Raw genomic sequence first — 21918 nt, forward strand, 5'->3', positions numbered from 1 at the left:
TAATCAGATTGAAGTTGATAGCAATAGTGTTCTGGAGATGGTATACAGAATCAATGTTGGAGAGGATGAGACTCAAGCTACCCAAGACACTACATGTATATATACTTCATGATTGGCACGGCATCATCTTGGTGGGTTGCGGTGTGGTCATTGGGTTATACGGTGGAAGAGAATGAAACGTGAAGTTAATGATGGAAAATGTTAGTTGGAGGATGTTGTAGTTAGTTTGAGATACACTTGTCACCGAATCTTGCAGAAACTGGTTGCTGTCAAAACACCTCTGGTTTTTTGTTATTTGACTTACTATTGTTGTAATTTTACTTAGTAGTGTTGTAACTACAGATTGGTTAGTTTGATCATAGCAACATGCTATGACAATATGAAAATGTTAGTATTTTGTTTATGGGCAGAGCAATGTTAACATTTAGTATTTATAGTTGTTAATGGTATCAATGTAGATCTATTTAATATTCTAAATTCATGACAAATCTCCTCACAGACTTATAATTTCACTTATCACAGTTGTTATTTGGCTTTCCACTCTTGTCAATTGATTTTCATAACTTGTCATTCGCCTTAATCAACTTGTCATAAATTACTTATCAGAACTGGTCATCTGCTAAAGAAATATGAAAATTCTGTCATTTGAAAAGAGAAAATTAAATTTTTATGAATTGCTTATCAGAAGTTGTCATTCGCCTTACTAAACTTGTCATTCGTCTTAGTCAACTTGTCATTGAATGGATCTACATTGATATCATTTACAACTATAAATACTAAATGTTAACATTGCTCTACCATAAACAAAATACCAATATTTTTATATTGTCATAGCATGTTGCTGTGATCAAACTAACCAATCTGTAGTTACAACACTACTAAGTAAAATTACAACAATAGTAAGTCAAATAACAAAAAACTAGAGGTGTTTTGACAGCAACCAGTTTCTGAATCTTGTAGAAACTGGTGTATGACAACTTCTGATAAGCAACTCATAGGAATTTAAGATTCTGGATTAAAATGACAATTTGCACAATTCGTTGGCAAATGACAATTTTAGTTTTATTTAGCAGATGACAAGTTTTGATAAATAATTTATGACAAGTTTAGTAAGACGAATGACAAGTTTAGTAAGGCGAATGACAACTTCTGATAAGCAATTTATAAAAATTTAATTTTCTCTTTTCAAATGACAGAATTTTTAGATTTCTTTAGCAGATGACCAGTTCTGATAAGTAATTTATGACAAGTTGATTAAGGCGAATGACAAGTTATGAAAATCAATTAACAAGAGTGGAAAGCCAAATAACAACTGTGATAAGTGAAATTATAAGTCTGTGAGGAGATTTGTCATGAATTCAGAATATTAAATGGATCTACATTGATACCATTAACAACTATAAATACTAAATGTTAACATTGCTCTGCCCATAAACAAAATACTAACATTTTCAGATTGTCATAGCATGTTGCTGTGATCAAACTAACCAATCTGTAGTTATAACACTACTAAGTAAAATTACAACAATAGTAAGTCAAATAACAAAAAACCAGAGGTGTTTTGACAGCAACCAGTTTCTGAATCTTATAGAAACTGGTGTATGACAACTTCTGATAAGCAACTCATAGGAATTTAAGATTCTGGATTAAAATGACAATTTGCACAATTCGTTGGCAAATGACAATTTTAGTTTTATTTAGCAGATGACAAGTTTTGATAAACAATTTATGACAGGTTTAGTAAGGCGAATGACAACTTCTGATAAGCAATTTATAAAAATTTAATTTTCTCTTTTCAAATGACAGAATTTTCATATTTCTTTAGCAGATGACCAATTCTGATAAGTAATTTATGACAAGTTGATTAAGGCGAATGACAAGTTATAAAAATCAATTGACAAGAGTGGAAAGCCAAATAACAACTGTGATAAGTGAAATTATAAGTCTGTGAGGAGATTTGTCATGAATTCAGAATATTAAATAGATCTACATTGATACCATTAACAACTATAAATACTAAATGTTAACATTGCTCTGCCCATAAACAAAATACTAACATTTTCAGATTGTCATATCATGTTGCTGTGATCAAACTAACCAATCTGTAGTTACAACACTACTAAGTAAAATTACAACAATAGTAAGTCAAATAACAAAAAACCAGAGGTGTTTTGACAGCAACCAGTTTCTGCAAGATTCGGTGACAAGTGTATCTCAAACTAACTACAACATCCTCCAACTAACATTTTCCATCATTAACTTCACGTTTCATTCTCTTCCACCGTATAACCCAGTGACCACACCGCAACCCACCAAGATGATGCCGTGCCAATCATGAAGTATATATACATGTAGTGTCTTGGGTAGCTTGAGTCTCATCTCATCCTCTCCAACATTGATTCTGTATACCATCTCCAGAACACTATTGCTATCAACTTCAATCTGATTACCTCTGCCAACTAGCATTAACGATTGGTCACCATCTTTTTTGTAATAGAGATTTATGGGAATGGCCACAACCTTAATCATATTGATAAATGCATAGGCGGGAGATGAATATTTTTGAGAGGGAGAGGAACAGAAGGAAGAAGAGAGAGAGGGAGATGAAGAGGGAGAGAAGGACGGAGACGAAGAGAAAGAGAAGAGGGAAAGAGAAAGAGATGGGGTGATGGAAGAAAGAGAAGAAGGGTATTTTTGTCTTTTTAGCCTGATTTCATAATTACAATTTGAGACCGGGTCCTTCTTGGTAATTTAGCTTATTCAGGTGACCTCCTTGTGATTTTACTAATTCAAGGGTCTTTATTTGTCATTTCCCCAATTAATTAAATTTATAATATGACAATTGATTTAATAATATATCAGAAAAATTAACATATTTATTAAAATTATTTTTAATTTTAAATAAAGGTATATTAAATGATAGTTATTAAGTAATATTTGCATTAAAAAGGAGAACAGTTGAATGGATAAAAGTTGAATATCAAAATTAGAAAAGAAGTTTATGTAACATATATTTTTATTTTAAGAGAAGTTGATATAGATTTTCAAAATAAAACATAGGTCTTTATAGTTTAGGTTAATAGAGGGGAGGTCGATGTATTTTATCGTAGATTTTATTGCTTGGTATCCTAACAAATCAACTCAGCACTAATATTGGCTTGAATAATAATACTGGGGTTACTCGTAGGCCAAAAAAAAAAAATTTATTTTAAACTTCCCCCCAGACCAGAAGTCCTTGTTCTTCGTTCTCCAATAATCCGCGTCAATGACGGTGTCCTTCATTTTAAATTTTAATTAACAAGTTGACCTGTCGGCATTTACAAATATTTCAAACTAGAGCTGTAGATGACAGGTACAGCCATGGGCTGTTTCCAGGCTAGAAGCACTTGTGCCTCGTCCACCTATTCTTTCTTTCTTCACCAAACATCTTGCTAATGATACTCTGCGACAACAATGCATCGCGTGACTCTGTCAAAGGTGGTTCACTAGAAGAGAGATTCCGAAAGGTATAACTTTTATACCTTAGTTTTGGTTTAAGCATGCGACCAAGAGTCCCATAAAATTTAGGCCTCTCTCTGTTTCGAACTTTTCTTTTTCCTAATTCTAACATTACGGGGCGAGGACCTAAAATTTGAATAGCAAACACTGCTCCGGCTTTTCAAGAACTCAAATTTTAGGATTTTCCGTCCACCTTATGGTTCTTCAAGGACCATTTCATTCATTATGTTAGATATCAAGGAAAATCCATTCTGACGTGTTCAGGAATGCCGGCTCTTACTTCTGTGGTTACACATGGTGGATAAATACAGGGACTCAAAGGTTCGACTTTGACATTAGCTCATCAACCATCTTACGATTTCAATCACAAGCTAATTGACAAATGAACACGAAAAACAAAGTTGATGCATTTCAATCCCAGTAATCAACAAATGAAAGAATCTACCTAATGCTACTTTGTTGTATATATGCCCTTATCAATAGAATTTTAAAGCTGACAATCTGTGAAAAATATTTAGGTAATTCGCTCAGAATAGGTCAGTCAAAACACAGAAGTAAAATCAAAGGATATAGATTTATACATGGTAAAAGCAAAGAGTTGTCAAGAGCTTCCACTGTAACCTTGGTGGTTATTCATCTTTCTCATTTCCATTTCCCGGGTGGTCCCGCGGCTCTGGCCTTCGCTGCTTGAGCCAGATGGGTATAAGCTGTTGTCACTCGTAGGTGCACTGTATTCACTGCTGACGCCAAGCTCCTGGGTTCCCAAAGCCATTTTCCTGAATTTTTTCATGTCTTCCTTGTATTGTGCAGTATCATAATCAGAGCTTCCTCGGAAACTGTAGGCAGAGCTGTGTCCGGGTTTAATTCCTTCGTTCAGATCTGATAGAGACATGTCTCCTTCCAGAGCACGAGCAACCTATGACATATTCAAATTGTGGGGCTTTTAGAAGCAATGTTGTAAATAGTACAGTACTCTGAACTAAAGTACTGTTAAGTTTGTACAGGAGGGCTTAGGTCTACTTTTAGTAGCAGCACAATGACGAGATCGCACTTGACATGACTTTGCATTTTTCACACTAAGTGGCAAGCCATATAAATTTAAGGTACAAAATATAAACCATAACTGGCTTCCTCAGGACAAACTGCTCAAGGTATCAGTCAATCGTGAGCCTGGAAACAGTGATTTACCTGGCTCACTTTTGGCCTATGACGTGCTGAATGACGGGTGCAGGCTGCAGCACATGCGACCATGCGAGTCATTTCATTGAGGTCATATTCATCTTTCAGCCTTGGATCAACCAGAGAATCAAAATCATGCTCTTCCAAAGCACGGATAAGCAAAGGCCTTGCCTGTGATAACAAGAGATGAACTTTCAATTCAAAGGTTGCTTCAAAGCGCGTCTCTCTTTCGAGGGAAAATAATGCAAAAAACAGTCCATTTTGCTAGCATGAAAGTACTCTACACAAAAAGTTGGATCATCACAATACTGACCCACTCTACCAGACTATCCTCCATGAAAGTATGAGTTGTGTCAACCGGTCGACGTCCAGTAATTAGCTCCAGGAGCATCACCCCAAAGGAGAAAACATCTGATTTGTCTGTGAGTTTCCCACTGGAAGCATATTCTGGAGCCAGATAACTACAGCACGATCAATGTGAGATCACGTTAAATATGCAAATATACAAAGCCAAACAAGATAGTGTCTTTGACAACTATTGCTTATGCCAGCTAATAGTAAGTGAAAAATCTTAAGTGGAGAAGCAAAGCGTCAAGCAGCCTCAACAAAGTACGAAATAACTACAACAGTTTTTCAGGGTAAGGTAGACAATGGAACAAGGAGAGCTTGGTCCATATATTGGATCGTGAAGCATTATGGTACCTCAAAATATCAAGAATACGGACATGGTCTTGGAAAAATTTTTAGGGGGTGTTTGGTAACCTCCAAACCATGATTTCAAAAGCACTTTTCCGTAAAATAAGGTAAATTCCTCTACATATTTACTTCGTAAACCGTAAAAACACTTCTGAAACCATAGTTTGGTTTCTATCCATCCATTTGAAAGTTCTTGAATAGTTAAAAGGAAGTAACTCTCACCCAAAAGTTCCCATCACTCGAGTGGAAACATGAGTATTGAGATCAGAAGAAAACTTTGCTAGTCCAAAATCAGCAACCTGGCATCAGATAATTAAAAAAATGTAAATTCGAGTTCATATTGAAAAACTAAAGGTGTGATTACATAATAATAAGAGATTCTAACTTCCTACTGATGCTAAACAACTAATCTGATTTTTCATGGCAATGAAAACAGAGCAGCCACCTCCGCCGAAGACGACATTTTATAGAATAATAAAGCATGTCTAGAGTTAGAATGATAGAAGGCCCTTCTCTCCTGGCTAAGGAAAAAGTGAGCAGTGAAAGATGTGTTGTTGAACTTACATCAGTATTACCGATAAGAAGTGGCAAAACAACACTACGGAAATTATTACCTTCGCTTCAAACTTGAAATCCAGAAGTATGTTAGCACTTTTGATATCACGATGGATGATCTTGGGATGACCTGGACATAAAGATAGTTATAATAAGAATCTAAGATCAGGCAATGTAGCCACATCTTTTAAAAAAGAAAAATGCCCAGATTCATAGCACGTACAATCCTCATGGAGATACGCCAGTCCTTTTGCTGATCCTAATGCAATTTTCAGTCTTGTGGGCCAATCCATAGTAGGTCGCCCTTTTCCTGCAGTAGATATATCTATCAGATTCTTGCAACCAACCCCACACAATAAGTCAAGCCAAATAATGACTATGTAAATGGAAATCCAGTCACAAAAGGCGGCTAAGAAAACTTGCCATGTAAGTGAAGCTCCAACGTATTGTTTGGAACAAATTCATAAACAAGCAATCTCTGGTGTCCAGTAATGCAGTACCCAACGAGAGAAACAAGATGTCTGTGATGAACTCGGCTAATGATCTCAACTTCTGCTTGAAATTCTCGTTCACCCTGCCCACTTCCTGCCTTTAGCTGCTTGATTGCCACCTCCTTCCCATTCGGCAGGATTCCCTTGTGCACATATCCAAATCCACCTTGTCCAAGGAGGTTGGCATCGGAGAACCCATCTGTTGCCCGTACCAACTCTTCATATGAAAATGCGCTCTTTGAGAAACCCAATGACATTCCAGGAGAAGGAGGTGGGTGTGAATTTTCGCCACCTGTATAGTTGGAACCTGACCCACCACTGCTGCCGAGAAATGGCGGCGGCGGAGGAGGTTTAGGGGCATAAGCCGGGGGCGGGGGCTTTTGCATCACGGAGACAATATTATCTGAAGGAGACGGAGCATTATGCTGCCACTGACGTGGTAGGCCACCATATTGGTCACCTGGCAATCGTAAAGAATTCAGTACCAAATGAATATTGATCACCAGTCCAGTATCTCAGAGCATCATCATAAAAAAAAGTCCCCCAAGACTCCTTCCCCTTCCCGGAAAGAAAGAAAGAAATAGCCCTTTCTGTATAATAAGAATAATTCTTCTTTCCGACTCGCTACAGCAGATAAGCCTAATCTAATATGCCTTGTCAAACATAGGCGTAACGATTTGTAGATGTTCTGGAAAATCATGGGTCCCCTTGTAGTTCCATAATCATTGGAAAGGCGCATGCAGGAATATCAATGTTCGATTTTGAGAATTTTAATAAATGAACTTGCAAAATTTTGGCAGTACCATGAGGAACAAAAATATTTTCGATCAAAATGACTAATATGATCAAATTGACAGAGTCACAAATAGGATAGGAGCAAGGGGGGAAAGAGGAGCAGTAAAGGCATGGCCACAAGGAACAAATGTGAATAATTAATTGCATACAATGATGGACTCGTTCTCAACGTGAGTTACAGAATGTTAAACTTCACTCCAATTCAAACTCTCACCTTTAGGTCCCTGTGGCGGCACATAGGATCCTACATTACTTGTTCTCCTCTTCTTCCTCCGACAACATACGCAAACAAGGCTTAAAATTACAAGAATCCCCACAGCACCAACGGCGATGCCAACAATAACACCAGTTGATATATCCGGCGATGAAGAAGGGGACGAAGGCGTGGTTGAACTGGACGGAGGAGGAGGAGGAGGAGGCGAGCTGCGAGTCACCGGAGGTGGTGGAGAATTGGTACCAGACGTAGGCGGCGGTGGCGAGGTTGCAGGTGGGGAGGGAAAGGGAGGGCTGGGAGTGGGTGTGGCTGGCGGCGGGGGCGAAGGAGTAACCTGTGGTGGAGTGGAGGGAGTAGCAGGAGGTGTTGCAGGAGGGGTGGCCGAGGGCGGAGGAGGAGATGTTGTGTTAGTAGTAGGCGGAGGAGGAGATGTTGTGTTAGTAGTAGGCGGAGGAGGAGAAGTTGTGTTAGTGGACGGCGGCGAGGTGGGGGCCGGAGAAGCTCCGGGAGACGGCGAAGTTGACATTGTACCGAAAGAATATGTCAGGTAATGAAAAGAAGGCGTCTAGAAAACGCAGAACAGAAAGGCAATCGCAGTGGCTATGGTGGTAGAGACTCCCTGTGATGATGCGAGAGAAGTGTAAGATGCAGAGAGACGCAATGGTGAGGGAGTGGTCTAATGGGGAAGGAATGGAATTGAATTGAACGAGTGCGAGAAAGAAAGCGTTTCGTCAAGAAGTAGCTTCATACGTTCCCAGCTCACACCTTTGATTTGAAGCTTCTATTTTATTTTTCAAAAAATAAATAGTAAATCCGACCAACCAAGTCCAACCACAACGGAAGAGAGACAGTGGGGCCTCCAAGCTCGTTGCTCCCATTTGTCGCCTGCAGAATTTGATATAAATTGGATTTTGTGTAATTATTCTAATTATTTCTCGATGGTCTTCGAATATTAATGAAAAATGATCACGTTTTAGTATTTTTCATGTTTTGATATTAATATTATTTTTTCTTCAGCTCAGAAAAAATTATTTTTTCCTGTTATTTGTGCCCGATATTTGGTCATGGTCCCTTGTACCGTGTATTTTGGGGCTGTTGCGACTTCTGATTCTTCCGCCAGCGGGGAATGAGTAAATTATTGGCACCTAATTTTGTTTTAAAATTCTTTTTCTTTGGGTATAATGTTCATTCAACTTTCCACGCTGGCTTTTGCTATTTTCGTTCTCCGTTCCTCTTATTCGTTGTTCAGAGTTCAGACATTTTCACAAAAATAGCAATGCGGACTTCATGCGAGCAAATATTTGTAGAGAATTTCATTTTTGAAAGAGTGTAGTAAATTCAAATTTCTTATAAGTTGCTAATAAATTTTATTATACATATAGTTGATATATATACTCCTCTTATTTTAAATTTAGGAACTAGTTGAGAAGTTAATCTAATTTTAAATATAAAATTTTAATCTATTCTGTTTTTGAATTTTACAATTCTCTTCCTAAACCATCCTGGTTATCACAATGAAGGAAAATTTCTATCAAGGACATAGTTTTTAATACAAGTAATTAAAAATAATATTTTAGAAAAACTAACATATATTCTTTTTAAATAACCACTTAATATCAATTAATTTTATTAATATTTATAAAGGATAATATTTACATCAATTGCTTTATATTCATTATATCGAATTCTCCAATCACACACGTTATCATGTATTTTATTTTTAAAATATTAGCATTTAATAATATTTAATTATAAATCTATATGTAACAAAAAAGGATACATGATGACGTGTGATTGGAGAACTTAACATAATGAATATAAACAATTTGACCTAAAAAAAATTTTCATTTACAAAATAGTTATTTAATTTCATATACTGATGTGTACTAGTTCCTCTAAATAAAGAGTACGCTTTGCTAAAAAAATTATTGCATTTAGAACAGAGTGAATTTAATAATATTTTTAAATTATGAGTGCCTAATATTGTAAAAATAGCTCATTATTTTCAGGCATAAAATAATCAACAGATAAGTATTGAAGCCTTCTTACTCAACATTTGACACTCTATTAATTACACATACTATGCGGAATGAAAATATAATTACGATATTTCTAAACAAGTTTTTTGTTTTTTGGCGTGTCCCCAAAAGCAATAGTCCTACCCTGTGGAGAAGAAGACAAGAATCTGTAGTGCAGCGTCGATGGGGAGAAATCAGAAAACGCAAATATAGGGTTTTGGAGGTAGTGCGTAAATTAGGGAGGTGATTGTGAACCCGCATCACATGGATAAAGATTTAGAATATAGTGGCCAATCAAATTCTGAGGAATTTAATTAAGGAAATGTGTCAAACTCATAGTTCTCTTCCGTGATAAATGCTATTTCGCATTTTTGATTATGCTAACTGGCCTGCATCACAGACCTGCATGGAGTCAACTATTAGAAACCAACAAACACGTTTCATAAAGTCACTCAACCATTTTCCCCTTCAGTAATTAGCTTTGCTTCCAATCCTCCCACTAAACATAAAAATATTACCTCCTGTGTTTAACACTACCTCCGGCTTTGAGCTGGCTTCACATTCAATTTGATCTTAAATATAAAACCATAATTTACTTTATCTCTCATTTTTATTTATTTTTTTAATTAATCATTGTACTAGTTGTACATGTTGAAAGTTCGGTCAAATAGTATATATAGCTAATAAACATGACTACTAAGAATATTTTTAAAAAAACAATACATATTTATTATAAATAACTAAGTTAATTATTTTTTTCCATCTATTCAAATTAAGCATGAAATAAATGGCATTGATAAGAAAACAGTGTGAAAGCTAGGCGTGGTTAAAGTTGAAAGTTGAAACCCTTCTCAAATGTCGTTTTGCAAAATTGAGGCGTCTTTATGCCTTTAAACGGCAGACGCGCTGGTGATTGCCAAATGCCAACACAGCAAAAGGAGATGCCCTGTGCGGAAAATTAAGGATCGACGAACAAATAGAATGGCATATCATGTCCCAATTTGTAATATTCATAGGAGTGAATTTTATATGGTTGTATTATAATTATATCTTGTGAGTTTTTTTTTTTTTTTTTGCCACAAGTTATCTCACCAGTTTGGTTGGCATAGATAATATTTTGATGCTTATTTTTAAAGTTAATAGATGTTATTTTAATACAAATAAATTTATATTAAAACATAAAATAATTATTTTAATGGCATGAATCATCGGTCATGTTCTTAATTGATGCCCATGGCCTATCCTCTCAAAAAATCTAGCAGTTTACATGAACCGAAGGAGGCTGCAGGCCCGTCGGAATAATTCTAAAATTTGAGCTGGTCAAGGATCTCGTGCTCTCCCATTAATTAATTTATTTATTCCCTCTGCTTCAAAATAGACGTCTTTTTAGGGATTTTTTGTTGTTGCAATATTTATGTGTCTTTTTAGAAGTTCAAATGCAGTATTTATATTAACATTTTTTTTCATAATATTCCCTTATTTACTCCCACAATTTCATTAAAGAACATTTATTAGGTTTTAGGGACGACTTAGGCCATTTAATCAATATTTCAATGTATTAATTGCATTTCTTAATTAGTATACAGTTACTTTAAAAGACAAATATTACGAAATAGAGGGAATATCTATTTATTTATTTATTTTGACTTTTTTTAATTTCCAACTGAGGCAAAGGAATGAGCTCTGCTAACAGTAAAAACCATTTCTCATCGGTTATTATTAATTTTTTTTCACAAGAGTTGGAATTCTAATAGTCCAACAGCTTGTTTAGATGACTCTTATCGCTCACGCTAGCCTAAATTGGTAAATATTTGATTTATTTATTGAATAATGCAATACTGGACAATAAAATAAGAACTCATACGATATGTTTATGTAAGAATGGAATAATAAAAGCGCAAAATCAATTACACAGTAATTTGCAGTATTTCACTCATAAAAGTCCCAAATTCTTTAATTTAAACTTCTGATTATTAAAAGGAATATAGAATGCTAAACATAAATCGAAAGATTCAACTGGAAATAAATGGATGGATGGATGAAATGAGGAAAAATTGGGGATAAAATCTCTCATTGAAAATTTAATTGGTACATGGGACTAAGGATTTTGTACAACTGAACTTTTATTGTGTACAACTGAACTTCTATTGTGTACAACTTAACTTCTTTTATGTGTAATGATCTTTCTTTGTGCAATGTGCAATTTAATTTTCCTTTATGCAAATAAAATTCTCTTAATTATGTGCAAGTCATCTTTCTTATATGCAAACTAATTTCTTATATTTAAATAATGTTCTGTGCAAACTATCTTTTCCTTGTACAACTTACCTTCCTTTATGTATAACTAATCTTTTCTTATGCAATCAATCATCCTAGATCCCATTTGCTAATTAAATTTTTAATGAAGAATTTATCCCCAGTTTTCTCATGAAATGATTGAAATCTCATTTGAATTTTCGCTCTTAATTTTTCATTAAGAGAAAGAATTACTGTCCATGAGAAAGCTGTAGAGAGGAAAGAGTATAGTATAGCATAAGGCCAGTGCCAAATGATGAACTGCCATACTTGTAATTTTAAACAAGAGATTTCCGAGTGAGGCTAAGAGAGAGCCATTGGGCATTTCCCAAATTAAAATTCCTTCTAGAATTGGACCGACTCTTTTGGACAGCTTTTCTCCATCTTTAATTTGCTCCTTTGTTCTTAGGATCCAACCAGATCGAAAATTAGTTGTATGATTCTTCTTAAACACTTAAAAACCATTAATAGAACATAGGTCTGGCAGAAGAGTATCTTAAACATGATTAAAAAGGAGAACCCATTGGAATCAGTCATGACTGTCCTTTTTTCCCCCCTTAATAACCCAAAATAATATTATGTTGTGTTTTTATTTATTGTTTTTCTTCGGTGTTATATTTGTCTGATGACTTATTGGCGGCTCTAATTAATTGTGAAAGCTCGTGCTAGTTTGGTATTCCTTATATATGCTGGCTATTTACACACACACACACACACACATATTGCATAAAGACATCTTATTTCTGAAATTATTCCTAAGGTCTTTGTCCTTCTACGGAATTGAGGCATCCTCAAGCTGAAAGCTAAATTTGGGAGGGATATTCAAATCTCATTCGTGTGGCTATTAAATAGTTGAACTGATGAGTTATTCTAAAATTGAGCGCTGAATTTGAAAATGATGGTTTTAAAATTGTATTTTTGTGACTATTTTTTTAAAAAAATGATATAATCTGTTTAATGATGCATCATGAAATCGAGTGCTAAATTCAGGAATGACATTTTAAAAATTTTCTTGTGCGACTATTAAACATGGAAAAGCATTTTGGCCACTATACGAGGGCACGGAAAAGGACCAAGCTCTTTGGGAATAATTTAAGAAATTAAAAGTCATTGTGGATAATTAATTTCATCATTTAGTCCTTGCTATGAATATAATAGCTGTGTAGGTACTCATTTATCTCTGCTTGTCACTCTAATCTCCTCAAGGGATGTGAATCTTCACAAGTCTTATAATTTATTCTCCGCACATTCATGAAATTTATCTTTTTTTTGTGATCCGTTATTTCACATGACGAGACTTTTGAGTTATAGAGATATGCTTATCAATTAAGGATATACTACTTCTTATTCTTAATATAAGAGTTAGTTAACTAATTTGAAAATATTAGAAAAATTAGTTAAATTAGTTATTTATAATGAACATATATTGTCTTTCCTAAAACACCTTTATTAATTATGTATATTAACTAGAATTATAATTTGATGAAACATTTAACATATACAACTGCTATAATGACTATTTTAAAAAAAATAAATAAATATGAGACAAAATAGACCCGAATCTTATATTTATAACCAAATTAAATATTAAATTAGCTCTTATATTATGAACCGAAGGTAGTATATTATATAGTTATTACAACGAACGTGGATAAGGCATATTTTATCTCATTTTTTATCTCTCCAATTCTCTATTTTTATTCTCAACAATCCTGTATTTTTCTTGTTGAATATCTTTATTTTCATAATTTTTATAATAATCCTTATGTATCTCTCTCCCTTGTATGTAATTAAGTATACGTGATAAGGATATAAAATCCTTGTGGCAAATGGGAATATCGAGAGTTTTAATATTTTCTATTATTCTCTCGCACTTTTCTCCTCAAGGCTGCTCAAGAAGGATAAGACCCAACCATCACCGTGAGGATATTCTTTAACTCATTCGTCTTTCTTTGTTTTTTTTTTTTCCGGTCCATGTCTTAATATTTATTCTCCTTGCCAAAAGAATCCAACTAAATTAAAACCGGCCCTTGGTTCTTGATTTTATTTTTCAATTGGAAAGCACCAAACAAGTTTGTAATTTACTTAAGTTTTTTTAATGACAAATTATCTCTTCTTTCCCTAAAAGAAACAGCTATTTATTTAAATAAACTTAAAAGATACGTAACACACAGGGCCACGACCACGATCACACTGCATGCAATGAAACAACAAACATCTAATGACCACTTGGTAATTCAGAAAACCTTTCCATTCATAATGATTAAAAGTAAAACCTTATTTAATAGGTCTTAAATTCTTTTATTACTCAGTCCAACCATAGTTACACTTTTTTATTAAAGACTGAGACGCCATTTTTTAAAAAAAAAAAAATAAGCTCACATGGATGTTGAATTATATATTGAAAATCACAATAAGAAGCGTAATTTATAATGTATTTTCTTTATAAGAAGTTACCCTAGACAAATAATTAATTCAGATTCAACTGTGCCAAGCTCCAATAAAGAGAATTTCTCTCAACATATTTTTTTTTTAAAATTCCTAATTCATAATGGTCAAAATCCAGACCATATATTGAATCTCTTGTTTAGAATTGTTGTTATTAAAGATTGAGACGGCATGCTCTGGTCAACAGACTCACATGGATATGTGGAATTATATTTTGCCTCGTCCATTAGAAATAAGTGGCGCAACATTCGTCTGAACTGCGTAATAAGTGGGACCGTGTTAATATGTTAGGTCCTTCTTCCTGCTCATACTCCCCCAATCCTAACGGTAAAAACTAGAAAATAATTATATAAAATTTAAAAAATAATTAAATTAGTTATTTATAAAAGTGTGTTATTAACTTTTGTAATATCATATTTAATATATAAAATCAACGGTAATAATTTAAAAATAATAATAAATTTGAAAGATAAAATATATTAATATATCACATCTATGGAAAACTGGAAACAGTTATTGATTATGGTATAATGAGTTTAAGGGTTGGCAGTCTTCAGTTCTGGGGTTCATCACAAACAGCCATGATGTGGATAATTAATAATAAAATAATGAACTCTAAATGAAAAAGGCCAAAATGTATTGTATTTTATAATGTTTGCACGACGAGACGAGTAACGTGTTTGAGATGCTAATGATGCCATTCCTACACGCGGTGCATTTGTGGAGCCACAAAAGTCAACCGTGCTCCCAAGACGGTGAAGGATTTGTTGCGTCATCTGACTAATCCCCTCAATATAGATTTTATTTTATTTTATATCGGATGAGCCTTCCCGCTCCAATCTTGCTGTAATTATATTATTTTATAATTATATACTCCTTCGGTCCTTAACATAGAACCCAATTATTGAATTGATTTTGGTCCTAAATATAAGACCTATTTTTTATATTTATCACTTTTCTCTAAATTATCCCTATAGATACTCCATCAACCATAATCAAGTAGAAGAGGGAGAAAGAAAGTATTAAGAAATATGATTATGGTATTTTAAGAAAACGTGTCATATTTCTTATAATTAACTAATTTACCTGACTTTCTTAATCTAATCAAATGAATTAAATAGGTCTTATATTAAGGACCGGAAGAGTACTTCTCATAGCGCATCATAATCAACACGTATTATTATTCCCTACTCTCTTGTTTTTGTAACACCACATAAAATACACACAAAAAACTTGACATCCATTTCTTTTGGTCATTAAACCAAACACTTCAGCCAGCTTTATCCGGTGAGACCCTATTTCTCGAGCGCTAATTACAGTTAGAAGTACGCTTTGTTCAGACTCCTTAATTTCTGCTCTAGCCAATGTTCAGAAGGCATTCTCTCTAATATATGCTGTTATTGAGTGTTAATAAAAGCTTTGTTAAAATCATTGCTCTAGCACCATTACCTTGGAAATCCTTGGGATCCTCTATTTCCTGATCTTGCTGAATCATCTTAATGTCATGCTGTCTCTTCTATTCCGCTGATAGTTCAAATTAATCATCTGTTTTTTTTTTTTTGGCGAACTGTTTCATGATCATTTTAATTGGGGCCACGAGAGAGGGAGCATGATCGGACGACATGAATGATGAGAAAACCAATAAGTCTCTTCAATTTAGGATATTTTTACCAAGCGAACATTAAAAAGGCAAAACTACTAATGCATCTGAAGGGACAATACTTCATCGCATTAGCAGGGCATTCTGTAGAATCTGCACAGAGAGCCCAAACAACACACTTGAGAGTTATACACACAAACCAAAGTGTCTGAGCTCATAACTGAAAGCTTCCTGGAAAATTGATAGAGACTATAGTAGGAAGTATTCTGTGTGGATATGGTGGGTAAAAAGGTCCACCTGCTTCTTTCTGTTGGATTGGTGATGAACATAAATTTGCCTACTCACTACAAGCGAACGCACTTTCATAACATCGCCAAGACGTCAAGTGCCAGGCAAGCTGCTGCTTGTGCTGGAAAGAATTATGAAGGCACAAACAACAGAAAGTGAGAAGACTGATACCCACGTGTTCTCTGTGTACATTTCCATGGCATCAGTGATTGAAAGACGAGTTCGGTTTTCAGCCCAGTTCCGAAGTCGATCTGCCTCAGCAGCATACAAGGCTCTCCCCTGACATACATATACCTATTACGTTCTTACTTGACATTTCTATTCAGCAAATCCAATCCATATCTACTGTGAAATGAGATGTCTGTGCTTTTCTTAATGTTAATTGTAATGTATTTTTTGACTAACTAAGATGGCAAGTATCTAAGTACAAGCCAAAAGTGCCACCTCAAGGGAAGCGAGGGCAGTGAAAAAGAATGAGAATGTGACCTACAGAAACCCCCCAAGTCCCACAGAAGTGGGCTTGCTTAATGCACTTTTAGGAGCAAGGCTATGTTATGACAAGTAAGTCCCTGCAAAAATCATCTATTGAGATGTCATGCCCAAAAGTTTTGTTACCTGATCATCAAACCAGCGGCCTCGACGTAACCAGGCAGTGATCAAAGCAAATAAGATTCTAGGAGGCGTCAAGTAATTGACAGCCTTGCCTGTTCCCTTGACAATCCGCATCCGAGGAACTAGAGTTCTAGCAACAGTTTCAGGGAGCTCGCAAATGATGTTAAACATTTGTCTGTTTTGTACAGTTGAGCCACTGTGCAAAAGCCATCATATGGTTTTAGCATAGTTTTAGAGCAGGATTCACGATTTCTTCATAATACATAACTTTAACTAGAAAGAGTTATAAGATATGAAACTCAAAATGTTACTACCTCCGGTCCTAATTATAAAAGCTAGTTGACTAATTTGAGGAGATTAAAAAAAGAAGTTAAGTTAGTTACTTGTGTTGTCTTTTTTAAAATATCCTTACTAAGCAACTGTATTGGTTAGAATTACTATTGTTAGAAAGATTACTTTGGAAAAAATGTATAAATATGCGAGACAAAGTGGATTGAGGTCTTATATTTAGAACCAAAATAAAAATCAAACAAGACCTTATATTAAAGATCGGAGGTAGTATTAATTTGTTGGGAAAAGAGGGAACTCAATGTCACATACGAGGCACACAAGTATTTCACTTATCAGGAATAGGTGTAACGGAAAATGTTTGTGTAATGGGAAGGAAAATAACATGGACGTCAGAACTTTCTGAATCAGCTAAGGAAAGTAAATCCGCCACCATCAATAAGAAAACCATATCAGAAACAGAAACAAGTCCAAATTGAAAGGTACCTCAATAGCAGATCTGTAAGTACCATCCCTGGAGATGCTGAATGCACTCCTACTTTAGATCTTTTGCATTCCTTCAACAGTGATCCTTGAAGCTGCCTTAGTCCACACTTTGTGGAACCGTAACTACATTTAGATATTAAGAAACAAAAAGTCATTATAAGCATCACCATGACATGAGTAAATATAAGTATAAAAACTCCATTTGGAAACCATCGGCATCCTCCAAAAAGAGAAGAAACAAAGTACCAAGAAGATAACTCACACAGCCGTCAGAGGGGTGCTGGAACCTCCAGAACCCGCACCATCCATATTAAATATGCGACCCCCATTGGGTTGGTTATTCATTATACGTATAGCTTCTCGTGTACAAATTATAGATCCAACCAGATTTGTGGAAACAATCTACAGACAAACCAGATGGTAGAAACAGAGAAGGTCAAATATTAGAAATGAATTTGAGTAGAAGACTTGAAACTCTTAACTGGCACCCAAAGTCATGAGTATTTATTTTTCAAACAGAGGAACTACTCCCTATGTTTTATATTATAAGCCAGTTTTTGGCGTGTTTACATATTTCAAAATATAAGACGCTTTGAGAAAAATTAGGTTTCATTAATGAACTTATTCCAAAATTGTCTACGATAATGATGTAATAATTAAGTTTGAGTTTGAGTTGGGATTAAATTAACTGAAGGGTATTCTTGAAAGTTTATGTGTTTTATGAGAAATTAAGATTTCAAATTGTATCCAATGAACTTCATTGGGATGAAGTTGATGTAGTATTAAGTGAGTTTGAGTTGGGATTTAATTAACTGAAGGCTATTCTTGAAAGTTTATGGATTTTATGAGAAATTAAGATTTCAAATTGTATTCAATGAACTTCACTGGGATGCGCAATTCTGCCCAATGAAAAGAAGGTCTTATGACATGAAACGGGGGGAGTACTGAGTAACATATACCTGTCTAATATCTTCATCACTAAATTGAAGTAGTGGTCTGAAACCTTTATTTGCGCCAGCATTGTTTATCTAAGTCCAAATATAAGAAGTAAAAGATCAGGGACAGAAATAGACACTGCATTCTGCTCAATATATGAAATCTTCAGATTTTGTATGTCTTCAATGACAATGGAAAACTCAACGGCCTCCGAGAATAACAAAATTCTTAAAAGAGTAAATTAGCATTGCCATTCATGGTCACATAGCGAATACTGCTATCCAAGATTTTACATTGCTATCAATGATAATAACATGTAAATCCTATGCAAAATGAATGAAGGTAAATCTAATAATTCAGAGTCCGAACAAAAACTACAGGATCACTGTATTACATTCAGTTCATGTGTCCAAAAAAAATGTGCAGGAGAGCAGCGTTGAGATGCACATAAATGGCATCAACTTATGACTGGGAACAAAACGATACAAATTAAAACATTAAATGTTGTCATTGTCCTGTTCTCGCCAGAATGGCTGCAATACTTACCCAAATGTCAATACATCCAAGCTCACTGACAGCAAAGTTTGCCAACCTCTGCACATCACGAGGCTCACAAACATCACAGGCAATGCCTACTACTTTTGCATGAGATAGCTTTGTCAGAGATGAGCCTACACCAGAGGCAATGCCTTCCTTCAGGCTTTCCTCTAGCTCTTCTACTGTTGCTTGAACAGACTCAGGGCTGCCTTCACCAATTATGAAAATGGAAGCATTGGTGTGAGTAATATGTAGATGAAAAACACACAATACTCCTCAATCTCAATTCAACAAAAGAAGTTCTCACAATCAAGACACCACCTGCGAGAGGTAACAACCACTCGATCTCCAGAAAGAAGAAATTCCCGTGCAAGTGCTTTACCCAATCCCCTTGTACTGTACAAACCATTTAGAAGATGCAGAAATCATACCATTTAGAAGATGCAGAAATCAAATTTGCAGTATAATATCTTCTCAGAGTGACAGAAACATGTTCAACTCTAAGTCGCATGTGATACACAAAATATTGTAGAGGCATGATAATATCAAATAAGTATACCTCCCAGTTATGATGACATTACGAGGACCAGCACGACAATGTTCCTCCAACACCATATTGGCACCTATCATTGTTCCTATGATTATTCCTCCAAGCCAGCTATACCATATCAGTCCCTCCATCTGGCTCTCTCCACCTTCGCAAAAATTGCAGACAATTTAACATTTGGTTTGGAATAGCACTGTGTATTAGATCAAAAAGATTTGCATACACGTCTCTATTGAAAGATAGGTATATGGCGACCTGACATCAGAAATCCAATTGTAAGGATTACCCCAGTGCTCATCATAGTTACAATATATCTTCCAATTTGAAGGGCAACCTGTTTTTCATAAAGAAAAACACTGTCAAAGACAATATTTATCACAAACCAAGCTAATATAATGCTGCGGCTTGGATACCTCTGTCCAGTGACCCAAAATGTTACATATTATAGCTGTCACTCTACCAAAGTAATGAAACAGAAAATTTAATGACATGCTAAAATATTGCTGTGGATGTCTAAACCTGATACTAGGAAGAAACTATATTCATGACATATGATATAATTCAGTTACAATAAAAAGTCTAACGAAGCTTCTGCTTTCTAATGACTAATGTCGTTTTAAAAGAAACTTCTGCTTTCTAATGACTAATGTCGTTTTAAAAAAAAGTAAACATAAAGAGGTGATTCTCCAGCTTGACTTAAAGAGAAAGAATCACCATTGTTCTTCTTGAACTCAGCCAGCTTTTGCTTCTCTGTTAATTTTATTAGTCTTTGAACACAAAGAACCACTTCAAAGAATCAAAGACTCAGTGATAAAGAACCACGTCTTTTCTTTTCTTTTTCTTTCTCTTTCCTTTTTTTAACCCAAAAAACTTCAAACTAGTCAACTAATGAAGCCAAAGTTCCATTAAATTCAAGGAAAGCTTCAATTGTTACCACCCACCATTTTAACTCAGCAGCTCAAGATACAAACCACAGGCTAACTATTGGGCTCAATTAATTTTTACCAAGAAATACGAGAACCATGAATCTTGGAGTCTAGAGTCCAGACTACATGATAATACTTGATCATGGAGGTTATTGATACCCGTCAAAATTATTTCAACCTTTATTTGGTCAAAAAAATTATTTCAACTTAAAAGTTTATGCTGGCAAGGCTAAGGGATTTTATTATAATTTTAAATTTGAAATCTGAATCATCTAAGAGAAAAATCATTTGATGATTACGGGGCGTAGGTAATATTCTAGAAGCTTTAGTTCGATCACTTCATGCATGGAAAAAAAACTACAGAATAGTAATAATTACTTTAAACAACTTACTGAGGATAGCACCTCCTCCACCTTCGCCACTGCTTGCCGATACTCATCATCTGATTTTGGATTCGCCTTGAAAGTCTTCAACATAATAGACTTCATAGAAACCCAGAACCCTTTTTCCCTATTCAAGTTTACCAAAATCTGATCTTCTCCTTCACTTTCCGACCTTTTCTCCTCCAAATGCCCTCCATTCTCAGACTTAAGCGCCCAGCATCGATTCAAACGAAGCCCGTCATGACCACCACCAAGTATCATCCGCGAGCTGGACCAGCAAAAACCTCGTCTGAGCGACCTCCTACTGTGATGACCTCTGAAGCAAAGATAGTCGAAGCTTTCAGGGCAAACGCGAAGCCTCACGACTGTGGCCATGGCTATGATTGAAGGATGGAAAAGACGATACTCATAACAGTGTTGAAACCAATTGGGAAGTTAGGCAAGCGGGTAACTTGTGGATTTATTGATCATTGACAACTCAACTTTTGTAATTTTGTGGCCGAAAATATCAGATGAGTCGCGGGCACAGATTCGCGGGGGATCTACAAGAGTAACGAAGAAGAGGAGAAAGATTGTGATGACCACACGTCAAAGTACAACCGCAGCTTGCGAAGATTGACGACACGTGGCAATGTGGGTACGTGTCCACCTTACATTTTAGGCACGTGTGGGATTCCTTCACTTGTGTCCTGGACTTGAATGGAAGCCATGCAGTCATGCACCATTTTGTTGGAGTCGCACCATTTTGATGGAGTCTTAATTTTTAATAAATTGTCTTTTATCAAAACAAAACAAAAATAAAAGGAAACAGAAAACTGATTTGAATTTTGTTATCGAAGGTGAGCTTGCTCACGGCTTTGCTTTTTCCTGTCTTCCCACGTAATCAGACTAGTTGGAGTTTTGACAAAATTTTTGAAGTTTTGTCTTTATTTTAAAATAATTATTAAAATTTTAAAATTTTAATAAAATATTAATTATTGTTTACCATTTATGATTTATCTAATACTACCTCCACTCATAATTATAAGACCTTGTTTATTATAAACGAGATCTTATAATTAAGATTGGAAGTAATATAAGCTATGTAAAAGTCCAAGAATAGATCCTATGAAATTAAATCGTTACT

The 21918-nt window shown here is 35.1% G+C and overlaps 2 protein-coding genes across 4 annotated transcripts; both read right to left on the reverse strand.

Moving 5' to 3' along the window:
* Nucleotides 1–3833: 3833 nt before the first annotated feature.
* On the reverse strand, nt 3834–8115 carry LOC114761377 (proline-rich receptor-like protein kinase PERK1). 2 transcript variants are annotated; one of them, XM_028950735.1, is made up of 9 exons: nt 7860–8115; nt 7429–7829; nt 6352–6879; nt 6152–6238; nt 5988–6058; nt 5596–5672; nt 4991–5138; nt 4687–4848; nt 3834–4414 (listed from the first exon to the last, which is right to left on the reverse strand). In XM_028950735.1, the coding sequence occupies exons 1-9, from the start codon at nt 7952–7954 to the stop codon at nt 4100–4102; spliced, it is 1884 nt and encodes a 627-aa protein (XP_028806568.1). In that variant the 5' UTR covers nt 7955–8115; the 3' UTR covers nt 3834–4099. The 2 variants fall into 2 exon arrangements, with proteins under 2 accessions (XP_028806568.1, XP_028806567.1); XM_028950734.1 differs by having other exon boundaries at nt 7429–8115.
* A 7701-nt stretch (nt 8116–15816) lies between these two features.
* LOC114761392 (probable chlorophyll(ide) b reductase NYC1, chloroplastic) lies at nt 15817–21311 on the reverse strand. 2 transcript variants are annotated; one of them, XM_028950753.1, is made up of 10 exons: nt 20802–21308; nt 19739–19817; nt 19496–19631; nt 19258–19332; nt 18946–19141; nt 18423–18491; nt 17726–17865; nt 17464–17586; nt 16693–16885; nt 15817–16356 (listed from the first exon to the last, which is right to left on the reverse strand). In XM_028950753.1, the coding sequence occupies exons 1-10, from the start codon at nt 21165–21167 to the stop codon at nt 16171–16173; spliced, it is 1563 nt and encodes a 520-aa protein (XP_028806586.1). In that variant the 5' UTR covers nt 21168–21308; the 3' UTR covers nt 15817–16170. The 2 variants fall into 2 exon arrangements, with proteins under 2 accessions (XP_028806586.1, XP_028806587.1); XM_028950754.1 differs by lacking the exon at nt 16693–16885 and having other exon boundaries at nt 18946–19145; nt 19244–19332; nt 20802–21311.
* Nucleotides 21312–21918: the final 607 nt, after the last annotated feature.

The sequence above is a fragment of the Neltuma alba genome, unplaced genomic scaffold, assembly GCF_004799145.2.
Source record: "Neltuma alba isolate B1F8T4 unplaced genomic scaffold, ASM479914v2 tig00011119_pilon, whole genome shotgun sequence".
Taxonomy (NCBI): Eukaryota; Viridiplantae; Streptophyta; class Magnoliopsida; order Fabales; family Fabaceae; genus Neltuma; species Neltuma alba.

What these genes read in the sequence shown, in the direction of transcription:
- LOC114761392 (XM_028950753.1), bottom strand. Translation starts at nt 21,167, where the DNA reads ATGGCCACAGTCGTGAGGCTTCGCGTTTGCCCTGAAAGCTTCGACTAT. An exon ending in TGGAGGAGGTGCTATCCTCA is followed by an intron (nt 19,818 to 20,801) that starts GTAAGTTGTTTA and finishes TATGAAAAACAG; the next exon opens with GTTGCCCTTCAAATTGGAAG. An exon ending in GCCGCTGGTTTGATGATCAG is followed by an intron (nt 16,357 to 16,692) that starts GTAACAAAACTT and finishes TATGTATGTCAG; the next exon opens with GGGAGAGCCTTGTATGCTGC.
- LOC114761377 (XM_028950734.1), bottom strand. Translation starts at nt 7,954, where the DNA reads ATGTCAACTTCGCCGTCTCCCGGAGCTTCTCCGGCCCCCACCTCGCCG. An exon ending in GGCGTATCTCCATGAGGATT is followed by an intron (nt 6,059 to 6,151) that starts GTACGTGCTATG and finishes CTTTATGTCCAG; the next exon opens with GTCATCCCAAGATCATCCAT. An exon ending in ATTTCAAGTTTGAAGCGAAG is followed by an intron (nt 5,673 to 5,987) that starts GTAATAATTTCC and finishes ATCTGATGCCAG; the next exon opens with GTTGCTGATTTTGGACTAGC.